The following is a 12,174-nucleotide window of genomic DNA, read 5'->3' on the forward strand; positions in this document are numbered from 1 at the left end:
AGTATTTCCAGGTAACTTCATCAACTATCCCCTAGTGTTTGTAATTTTTGAAACAGTAAAAAAATATTGATTAATTTTTACTTGTTCTACACCACTTAGGATTTTACAGACCTCAATCATATCCTCCCTCAGCTCTCTCTTTTCCAAGTTGAAGAGCCCTATCCTCTTTAGCCTTTTTTCTTTTTTAGTTCAAAATTTTTTTATTAGGTTTTCATATAATTTTAGCCTTTTTATTTGAGAGGAGTTCTATCCCCTTTATCATTTCAGTTGTTCTTCTTTGAACCCTTTCTAATTCTACTATATCTTTTTTTGAGACACTACAACCAGAATTGAATGCAATACTCAAAGTGAGGTTGCACCTTGCAGTGATGCATTATATCATTGGCTATATTTGTTTTGATTAATTTGTTAATTTATGCTATTTTCGGTTTTATTTGTAAGAAAAACAACTTATTTTATTTACTGGGTTGTTGGACCCCTTTGCTGTTTTGTTTAGGTTATTTCATAATGTACCTGGTAAGATGAGGGAATTTGTAGTGGCATTACTGAAATAAAATCAGAATCAGAACCATAAGTACCCGAGGTAACCCACCTTGAGCTAATCTTGAAAAGGCATGAACTAAAACCAATTTATTTTGTGGGTTGTATGGGGAAATATCCTAGTTTTGCTTGCCACCACTGTTGCAGGGGGAAGGGGGATTCTGAGGATGCAAAGTACAAGATTACACATAATGCCATGACAATGCATTATGCATGTAAGCATTGTGCATCTGGTGTGTTCTTAAGGCAAAAAAGGTTGTGAACTATTGTCTTAAAGCAATCTGATTTTACTCTTTAAATAAGATATCAGCAATGAGAAATGACAGAGATACCTGAAAGTTAGTGTGAGGTCCTCAGGAGGAATATTGCTCTGTGCTTCTAGCTGTCCATTCTCTGCCTGTTTACTAATGTTCACTTTACTTTTCATGTCTTGGGACTGACTCTCCTGTGAAAGATAAAAGCATTCACTAACTTCAGCCGTCATAACCCCCTTTCCTCAAAAAGTTAAGAATTACCAAGTATACAATGGTTTATGTTTACAGATTTATTTTAAATTCAAGAAAATAAATGTGCTTGCTCACTAAAAAACAGCAGTACTGTTAAAAGAAAACTATACTAGGATGAGAGAAAACAAAGCCTAACAAGAAATCTCATGATATGGAGTACATTTAAAACAGAAGGATCATTAAGAGACTAATTTATCAAATATTTTCTCTACACATGGGAATCCCTAGCTAACAGGCTCGCCAACAAACATTAGGACAACAGTCTTGCAATGGCAAGACCAGATGAAACCCAATCATCCTCAATCTATATACACACTGGTTGTGGAAGTACAGCCTGGAACAGAACAAAAATAGGTCTAGGAGGTGAAGTGGGATTCTAGACACCAAACAAATTTTGCAGGACTGTCTGACCAAACTTGACTGCTCCATTGGGAATTCTGTTGTAGGTAGTAGCAAGTTGTGAATGTGTGGACTGAAGACCATGTTGCAGCTTTGCATATCTCCTTAATAGAGGCTGACCTCAAGTGGCTATGATATGACCCTTCAGAGTCAGCTCAGCCTGTGCATAAGACAAACTGTGCTTACTGATTCCCATCCTGTTGGGCTCAAAAGAAACAAAAAGCCAGGTGGACTGTCTATGGGCTTTAGTCTGCTCCAGATAGAAGGCCAAGGCTTGCCTGTAGTCCAAGGTGTGCAGTGTACTTTCGCCAGGATGGGCATGTGGCTTGAGAAAGAATGCTAGAAGAATGACTAACTGGTTAAGATGGAACTCTGACACCATATTAGGAAGGAATTTTGGATGAGTGCATAAAACTACCCTGTTGTGATGAAATCATATGAAAGGTGGATAGACTACTAGGGCTTGGTACTCACTGACTCTGCAAGCTTAAGTGACTGACATCAAAAACAAGACCTTCCAGTTCAGATATTTCAGATGACAGTAGTTTAGAGGCCTAAAGGGAGCTTTCATCAGCTAGGCAAGAATGACGTTGAGATCCCATGATACAGTAGTAAGTTTGGAAGGAGACTTTGTCAACATCAAAATTCTCATGAAGGGAACAATTAGAGGCTATACAGAGATGGGGTTACATCCTTTATGGTGAACTCATACAGAGTTGGTTTTGAGACCAGCCTCCGAAAGGTGTAGAAGCAGCTTTTGTGTAGGACTAATAAGTTGATATGGGCTTTGCCTTCACACTAGATGGCAAACCTCTTCCATTTGAAAGTGTAACACCTCTTAGTGGAATCTTTCCTGGAAGTCAGCAAGGTTTTGGAAACACCCTCAGACAGATCTAAGGATCTAAACTCTATGCTCTCAACATCCAGACCATGAGGGCCAGGTTCTGGAGGTTGGGTGCAGGAGAGACACCTCATTTTGTGTGATGAGGGTTGGAAAACAATCCAATCTCCATGGAACAAATTGTCATGGAAAATACGAGAGGAAATGCAATTCCAGACTTAATTCTAAATGGACTATGAGGACCGGCACAAGGTATAGAAGTAGAAGGGATGCTGGGAAACAGTGATCACAACATGATCCACTTCAACCTAGACACAGGAACAAAAAATTGATCCATGGCACTGAACTTCCAAAAAGGGAACTACGAAGGGATGAGAGTCATGGTGAGGAAGAAGATTAGGAACAGGATAAGCACTGTAAATATGCTAGAGCAGTCACAAAGGACACAGTCACAAAGGTGCAAAATTTATATATACCGCATATCAACAAGGGTTCCAAGAGGAAGAAGAACAAGGAACTGACGTGGCTCACTGTAACAGTGAAGGAAGCGATCAGAGACAAGAAGACTTTGTTTAAAGAATGGAAAAGGACAAAAACAGACGAAAACTGGAAAAAGCACAAACAACATCAAAGCAAGTGCCATAAGGCGGTAACAGGGGCCAAAAGAGACTACAAGGAAAAAATAGCCAAGGAGGCAAAGAACTTTAAGCGGTGGGGCCGTTAGATGACCAGGGAATAAAGAGAATACTAAATGAAGACAAAGCCATCGGCAACAAACTGAACACATTTTTTGCGTCTGTATTTACCGAAGAGGATATATATATTCAATATACTTCAATATACTGGAAGCTGACAGGCTATAAAGAGGAAATGAAGACGGGAAACTGACAGGGACAACGGTCAGTCTAGAAGAGGTATGCAGACAGATTGATAGACTTAAAAATGACAAATCCCCAGGACCGGATGGCATCCACCCGAGGGTAATCAAGGAACTAAAAGGGGTTATAGCTAAACTGCTCCAACTAATGGCCAATCTGTCGATCAAATCAGGAAAGATTCCGGAAGACTGGAAAATGGTGAATGTTATGCCGCTCTTCAAGAAAGGTTCGAAGGGAGATCCGGGAAACCACAGACCAGTGAGTCTGACTTTGGTACCGGGAAAGATAGTAGAGGAGCTGATAAAGGACCGCATCATCAATCACCTTGACGGACACAAACTGATGAGGACCATCTAGCATGCAAGAAAATCTTGCTTGACAAAACATACTGCACTTCTTAGAAGGAGTAAATGGGCAGATAGACAAGGGTGACCCAGTCGACATCGTATATCTAGATTTTCAGAAGGCGTTCGGCAAGGTTCCGCATGAACGTCTATTTCGAAAAATTGCGAGCCATGGAATCGAGGGTGATATACTCACGTGGATTAAAAACTGGTTGGCAGATAGGAAACAGAGTGGGGGTGAATGGACAATAATTGGACTGGCAAAGCGTCACGAGTGGAGTGCCGCAGGGTTTGGTGCTCGAGCCTGTGCTCTTCAACATATTTATAAACGACCTACAAACTGGCACGATGAGTGAGGTGATTAAATTTGCAGACAATACAAAGTTATTCAGAGCAGTGAGGACACAGAAGGATTGTGAAGACCTACAAAGAGACATAAATATGCTCGAGGAATGGACCACAAAATGGCAAATGAGGTTCAACATGGATAAGTGCAAGGTAATGCATGTTGGTAACAAAAATCATATGCACAAATACAGGATGTCCGGTGCTATACTCGGAGAAAGCCCCCAGGAAAGAGACTTGGGAGTACTTGTAGATAAATCAATGAAATCGTCTGCGCAATGCATGGCGGCGGTGAAAAGGGCAAATAGAATGCTAGGAATGATTAAGAAGGGAATCGCAACAAATCTGAAAAGGTTACCATGCCGTTATACCGGGCGATGGTTCGCCCCCACCTGGAATCCTGCATCCATTTCCTAATGGCTATCTGCACGGGGCAGGAGTGTAGGAAGATCGCTCCTGCCCCGAAAACCAGCTAGACCACCAGGTAAGGCCAGGATGCCGGGAGGAAGACAAAAATATGGGGTTTCTTTTCCCTCCCCCCATAAAAAAATCGTGATTATGTGAAATTGTGAGTAGGGAAACCGCGAATGGGGAGGGGGAAGTGTATTCCAATTGCTGAATGGTTTGAGATGTGACTTTGGGAAGTTAATAACTCCATTGTATATGTTCACTTGTAGACCATTCTGAGCTACTGGAAGGACGGGATAAAAATCTAAATAAATAAATAGAAGCTCAAACATCCAGATAGTTCTCTGTATTGATTTTTGAGCACCTTCCCTTCATGTGCTCTTGACCAGTCAATCATCCAGGTAAGGAAACATATGCATTCTCAGCCTGCATAGAGATGAAGAAATTACTGCTAGAAATTTTGTGAAAACCCTGAATGCTGAAGCAAGGTCAAACGACAGAACACGATACTAGTAGAGGTGCTTCCCTACTAAGAATCTTAGATACTTCCAGTGAGTATCTGCATGTAGGAGTAGGCGTAGGCATTTTTTTAGTCCAAAGGGCAAAACCAGTTGTTTTCCTGGATCATGGGGAGAAGGATGACCATAGAAACCATCCTGAGGAGAAAATCTAATATGGGGTCTTAGCTGATTACACGCTGTGGGACTCCGAGTTTTGAACTTTTCTTCAAAGCGTAATGCTTTAGAAATTGCCGTCACGCTGGGTAAGAGGAAGGGGAAAGTCAGGACTTACCCTTCTGAGTCCTCTCCAATTCCCCTTTCCTCCATTGAGCGCTTTGTGGTCCACATAGAATGGGTTTTGCCATGGAGGTGGCCCTACCCACGCTTGATGTTACGCTGAGCCCGGGGGAAAGACCCAGGCATGGAGATGAGTGCTGAGCAGCCGATGAGCCCGCAGGGAGAGAGAAAAGCTGCGGATAACTCGTCACTGGGAGGGAGGCTCCAGAGCGCAAGAGGAGATGCTGGTGTGCAGGAAGTTCCAGGGCTGTAGAAGTTGGCCAGCAACAGAGTACTGGTGAGCACAGCGTTACACCTATGATACACCCCCTTCCTTATATTTACCCTCTTAGTCTCCACTATGTATCTAACCCTATCTCTTATCCTAGCCTCTCTATGTATCTTTCCCTAAAATTTGTAACTTCCTGGAAATGTCCAGCCATCTTTCAATTGTAATCCGCTTAGAACTGCAAGGTACAGGCGGAATAGAAGTCTCTAATGTAATGTAAACTAAACTAAACTAAACCTTAAGTTTATATACCGCGTCATCTCCACGGAAGTGGAGCTCGACACGGTTTACAGGAATTAAAAACAAAGAAAGGAACTCCAATGGAAGGAAGGAGGGCTTGGTAAACAGGAAGGAGAGTGGGGGAGGGAGGGGGTAGTTACATTTTGGAGAAAAGCCAGGTTTTCAGATGTTTTCTGAAGTGTTGGAGGGAGGTCGAACTCCGAAGATGGGCAGTAAAGCTGTTCCACAGCTCGGTGATCCTGAAGAGGAGGGATGTTCCAAGTTTTCCTGTATGGGAAATGCCATTTAGAGAAGGGAAGGATAGTTTGAATTTCTGAGTGGATCTGGTAGAGTGAGTACTCGAGAGCCAAGATAGAGGAAAGAGGGGAGGAAGGATGCCGTGAAGAGATTTGAAGGTAAGACAGGCGCATTTGTAGCGAACCCTGAAGAAGACTGGGAGCCAGTGAAGCTTAGACAGAAGCGGGGAGACGTGGTCGAATTTGCCTTTTGCGAAGATTAGTTTAGCTGCGGTGTTCTGAATCCGCTGAAGTCTAATAAGACTTTTCTTTGTTAGGCTTAGGTAGATGGAGTTGCAGTAATCAAGTCTGGAAAGAATGATGGATTGGACAAGGACAGCGAAATGTTGTTGGTGGAAGCAGGATCTGACTTTCCTTAGCATATGAAGATTGAAAAAGCATTTTTTTTACTAGGGAGTTGATGTGGTCGTTAAAGGACAATGTAGAGTCAATGATGATTCCCAGAACTTTGCTAGAGTGCTCAAGCTGCAGATTGGTGCCAGAGGAGAGTGGGATGAGGGAGGGTAGCTGATCCAATTTCGGGCCAAGCCAAAGTAGTTTTGTTTTGGTCCTCTGTACTCATCCTAAATTCTTACCTAAAGTGGTTTCAGAATTTCATCTCAACCAATCTATTGTACTTCCAGTTTTTTTTCCAAGACCTCATTCTCATCCTGGAGAATCAGCTCTTCATACTCTCTGCAAGCATGCTTTGGCCTTCTACTTGGAATGCACCAAACCACACAGAACTGATCCTCAACTTTTTGTCTCCTTCGATCCAAACAAGTTGGGACATCCAATCTCTAAGCGTACCATCTCCAACTGGATGGCTGCTGGTATCTTTTTCTGCTATGCCCAGGCTGGATTACAACTACAGAGTCAAGTTAAAGCCCACAAAGTCCAAGCTATAGCAGCTTCAGTGGCTTTCCTCAGATCCACGCCTATTGAAGAAATTTGCAAAGCTGCTATCTGGTCCTCGGTTCATACTTTCACTTCTCACTATTGTCTGGATGTTTTCTCCAGATGGGATGGCCATTTTGGCCAGAGAGTATTACAAAATTTATTCTCCTAAGTTGCCAACGCTCCCATCATCCCATTCTGGTTAGCTTGGAGGTCACCCATATGTGAAAATAGGCTGCCTGTTTTTCCTGGGATAAAGCATTGTTACTTACCTTAACAGTTTTTATCCAGGGACAGCAGGCAGCTATTCTCACAACCCACCTACCTCCCCTGGTTGGCTTCTCTGCTAGCTATCTGAACTGAGGAGATTCGCCCTGCGCTGGGCAAGAAGGCACTTGCGCATGCGCGGTGTGCCTGACTTGAAACTTCTATGTTTCTACAAGCAAGTCTGCTTGCGAGGCTGTGTGCATCTGGGCTCCGTGGATGATGTCCGTGGGTGACATCACCCATATTTGAGAATAGCTGCCTGCTGTCCCTGGATAACAACTGTTACGGTAAGTAACTGTGCTTTCTCAGACTTCTTTTTAATGCTATTGCATTTTTTTCCCTTGTTCTGTCGAGGGCACCCTATTTCCGAGTCCTTCTCTGGTTCCTAGGCTCATGACAGGAGTTTTTTCATGTGTGTAACCACACTTCATTCCTTCTTCTGTCGTATGGACTATTTCTGTGGTTTTTTTCCTGGTTGTTGATGCTATCATTTGTAACAGTGGCGTCAGCTCCACTTGCATTTATTACCTATAAAATGTTTTTTTCTTATGTCTCTCACCTCCTCCAGGGGGGATTGGTGCGTTCCTGCCCTGCTAGCAGTTTCATTATTATCAGTCTTTCATCAAGCCAAGGTGATTCTGTGTTCATGTCCACAGTATCTTCTACTTTTTACATTTAGCTCAGTCAGTTCTTCTGTCTGTGTTGTTTCCTGCACCTCGTTTTTCCTACGAGGATCCTGGCTTTATATGTTTTGTCCTATAAGTGGTTTTTTTGTCCTCCTTGTTACGCAGGTCGGAGCCGCAGTGATTTTATCCCAACCTTTTCTTTTGATTCAACTCAGTTTGGATATCCTATATTCAGGGGAATGATTTTCACTTGGCTGATTGCCTCCCTCTTGTTCTTCTTTCTTCAGACTGGCCTGGCACAGGGATATCGTGTCCCAGTCCCTAAGTTCGAGTTCTGGCAGCTTTTGTTATTTTCCTTCTAGTTATATTTCTGAGGAACTCTGTACAGCTGTCACAATGTTCTCATATTGTTCCTTCACTTCTCTCTGTTGTCTGTTTTTTTCTCCAGACAGGATGGGCGCTTCGGCCATTTTGTTTTCCCATTGTATTTCTTGGGCCAACTCTCCCACCATCCCATCTCTGTTAGCTTGGAGGTCACCCATCAGTGAGAATAGGCTGCCTGCTTGTCCTGAGATAAAGCACAGTTACTTACCGTGGCAGGTGTTATCCAGGGACAGCAGGCAGATATTCTCACAATCCTCCCACCTCCCTGAGTTGGCTTCTTAGCTGGCTTATCTTAACTGAAGGACTGCGCGCCTATGTCGGGCGGGAAGGCACTCGCGCATGCACGGTGCGGGCGTCAAGAACTTTTTTCAAATTCGTGAAGTGTCCATACTGGGGCTCCATCAGTACTGTCACCCATCAGTGAGAATATCTGCCTGCTGTCCCTGAATAACACCTGTTACGGTAAGTAACTGTGCTTTACTGTTCTACTTGTTACACTTCTCTGCAGTATGCTGAGTTTTTGTTGCATTTCTCTGCAGTATGCTGAGTTTTTGTCTAACAAGTTACATGTTATGACCTCTAGACTATTTCTAAATGGGCTAAGGGGACCTGCTAAAGAAGTAGAGGTAGTGGGACCGTTGGGAAACAGCGATCATAATGTGATCAAGTTCAAGGTTGAGGTAGGAATACCGAAAGGAAAGAGAACCATAGCGACAACTTTAAACTTCAGGAAAGGAAACTACGAAGCAATGAGGGAAATGGTAAGGAAGAAACTTAGGAACACTTCAAAAAAATGGCAAAAGGTAGAACTTGCCTGGTCTTTTCTCAAGAACACGGTGAGCGAGGCGCAAAATCTATATATCCCCAGATTCAGAAAGGGGTGCAAAAAGAGTCGAATAAAGGACGCGGCGTGGATAACCAAAACAGTGAAGGAAGCGATAGGCAATAAGAAAAATTCATTCAGGAAATGGAAAAAGGACAAAACTGAGGGGAACTGGAATGAGAACAGGAAGTATCAAAAAGAATGTCACCGAGTGGTTCGAAAAGCCAAAAGAGAGTATGAAGAGAGGCTAGCCAGGGAAGCAAAAAATTTCAAACCGTTCTTTAGATATGTTAAAGGGAAGCAACCGGCTAGGGAGGATGTGGGACCGCTGGACGATGGTGACAAGAAGGGAGTGGTGAAGGAGGAGAAAGAAGTGGCAGAAAGACTTAACGCGTTCTTTTCATCTGTATTTACAAACGAAGACACATCCAACATTCCGGAACCTGAACAATTCTTCAATGGAAATCAGGCAGAAAAATTAACAACCATGGAAGTGAGCCTTGAAGATGTACACAGGCAGATAGATAAATTAAAAACAGACAAATCCCCGGGTCCGGACGGAATCCATCCAAGGGTTCTGAAGGAATTAAAAGAGGAGATAGCAGAACTACTGCAGCAAATTTGCAATCTATCCCTGAAAACAGGCGTGATCCCGGAGGACTGGAAGATAGCCAATGTTACGCCCATCTTTAAAAAGGGATCAAAAGGTGACCCAGGAAATTACAGACCGGTGAGTCTGACCTCGGTACCGGGGAAAATGGCAGAAACACTGATAAAAGAAAAAATTGATGAACATTTTGAAAAAAACGAATTGCTGATGACCAGCCAACACGGGTTCTGCAAGGGAAGATCATGCCTAACTAACTTATTGCACTTCTTCGAAGGAATTAACAAACGGATGGACAACGGAGACCCCATAGACATCATATATCTTGATTTCCAAAAAGCCTTTGACAAGGTGCCCCATGAACGCCTACTCCGGAAACTGAAGAACCATGGGGTGGAAGGAGATGTACATAAATGGATCAGAAGCTGGTTGGCGGGTAGGAGACAGAGGGTGGGAGTGAAGGGCCACTACTCGGATTGGAAAAAGGTCACGAGTGGGGTCCCACAGGGCTCAGTACTAGGGCCGCTGCTATTTAATGTATTCATAAATGATCTAGAAACAGGGACGAAGTGTGAGATAATAAAATTTGCAGATGACACTAAACTATTTAGTAGAGCTCGGACTAAAGAAGACTGTGAAAAACTGCAAAGGGACTTGAACAAACTAGAGGAATGGGCAACGAGATGGCAGATGAAGTTCAATGTTGAGAAATGTAAAGTATTACATGTGGGAAACAGAAACCCGAGGTACAACTATACGATGGGAGGGATGTTTTTAAATGAGAGTACTCAAGAAAGGGACCTGGGGGTGATAGTGGACTTGACAATGAAGCCGTCGGCACAGTGCGCAGCGGCTGCTAAGAAGGCAAATAGAATGCTAGGCATCATCAAAAAGGGTATTACAACCAGAACGAAAGAAGTTATCTTGCCATTGTATCGAGCGATGGTGCGTCCGCATCTGGAGTACTGCGTCCAATATTGGTCGCCGTACCTTAGGAAGGATATGGCGATACTCGAAAGGGTTCAGAGGAGAGCGACACGTCTGATAAAAGGGATGGAAAACCTTTCATACGCTGAGAGATTGGAGAAACTGGGCCTCTTTTCCCTGGAGAAGAGAAGACTTAGAGGGGATATGATAGAGACTTACAAGATCATGAAGGGCATAGAGAGAGTAGAGAGGGACAGATTCTTCACACTTTCAAAAAATAAAAGAACAAGAGGGCATTCAGAAAAGTTGAAAGGGGACAGATTCAGAATGAATGCTAGGAAGTTCTTCTTTACCCAGCGTGTGGTGGACACCTGGAATGCGCTTCCAGAGGGCGTGATAGGGCAGAGTACGGTACTGGGGTTCAAGAGGGAATTGGACAACTTTCTCCTGGAAAAGGGAATAGAGGGGTATAGATAGAGGATTACTGCACAGGTCCTATACCTGTTGGGCCACCGCGTGAGCGGACTGCTGGGCACGATGGACCTCAGGTCTGACCCAGTAGAGGCATTTCTTATGTTCTTATGTTCTTATGTTCTAGGTCACCTCCTTTTTACCTCTCTCACTCTTACCAATAATATATTCATTCCTGCTAACATAATACAGTCATGTAACTCAGAACTCCTCCATGGTTCTCACAAAAGCCTGTAATCTTGATTCACCATTGGAATAATTTTAAGTGTCCTGGTGGTCTTTACTGAATTGATGACCTCATATGACCATTTCTTAATGGTCTCGCAGAGTTATGTACTATTTTTTTTTTTTAATTCTTTATCGATTTTCAAATTATTGACAGTGCAATATATAAACTTAAATAAATCAAGAAAAGCACTTTCAACTTACCTACCTATATGAACAATCATTTTATCCCCCCACCCATCCAATAATTAATCAATAAAACACTAACACAAAGATTCACCGCACCCCAAGAAGGACATGGCAGTACTTGAGGGAGTATAGAGAAGAGCAACTAAGATAATAAAGGGTATGGAAAACCTCTCATATACTGACAGACTGAAAAAGTTGGGGCTGTTCTCCCTGGAGAAGCGGAGACTTAGAGGAGACATGATAGAAACCTTCAAGATCCTGAAGGGCATAGAAAAAGTAGACAGGGACAGATTTTTCAAATTATGGAGAACCACAAGTACAAGGGGGCACTCGGAGAAACTGAAAGGGGACAGGTTTAGAACAAACGCTAGAAGTTCTTTTTTACCCAGAGGGTGGTGGATACATGGAACACGCTTCCAGAGACTGTGATAGGCAGGAGCATGTTACAGTGCTTCAAAGAAGGTTTGGATAGGTTCCTAGAGGACAAAGGGATTGAGGAGTACAGATAGGAGTAGAGGTAGGTTATAGGGATAGGAGCAAGAGGTAGTTATAGAAATAGTCAGGGACCACTGCTCAGGCAATAGGCCTGATGGGCTGCCGCGGGAGTGGACCGCTGGGCGAGATGGACCTTTGGTCTGCCTCAGCGGAGGCAACTTCTTATGTTCTTATGTCTCATTTAGTTTCATTTGAATGGTGAGAGCCCAGGATTGGAGATTTGTTATGCAAGTTGAGATGTTATCAGAGAGGTTGGCGAGGTTAGAGTCAGTTTCGAGAAAGACAAGGATGTCATCGGCGTAGGTGTATAGTGTCTCCGAGGTGGATAGTTGGAGGAGTTTCAGGGAGGACATATAAACATTGAAAAGAATCGGGGATAGAGGTGAACCCTGGGGGACTCCGCAGAACGGTTTCCAAGGGGA

General features: G+C 43.3%; 1 protein-coding gene across 4 annotated transcripts in view; it reads right to left on the reverse strand.

Annotated features, from left to right (window-relative positions):
• The window catches only part of RC3H1 (ring finger and CCCH-type domains 1), a 446,950-nt gene that overhangs the window by 13,657 nt on the left and 421,119 nt on the right, over positions 1-12,174 (reverse strand). For 3 of the 4 annotated variants that reach the window (XM_033915444.1, XM_033915446.1, XM_033915443.1), the window contains one exon: positions 873-985. The exons of the other annotated variant lie outside the window; for it this stretch is intronic. In XM_033915444.1, the coding sequence (XP_033771335.1) occupies positions 873-985 (113 nt within the window). The remainder of the gene's footprint in view (positions 1-872; positions 986-12,174) is intronic. 4 annotated transcript variants of the gene reach the window in all.

Source organism: Geotrypetes seraphini, chromosome 12 (assembly GCF_902459505.1).
Source record: "Geotrypetes seraphini chromosome 12, aGeoSer1.1, whole genome shotgun sequence".
Lineage (NCBI taxonomy): Eukaryota > Metazoa > Chordata > Amphibia > Gymnophiona > Dermophiidae > Geotrypetes > Geotrypetes seraphini.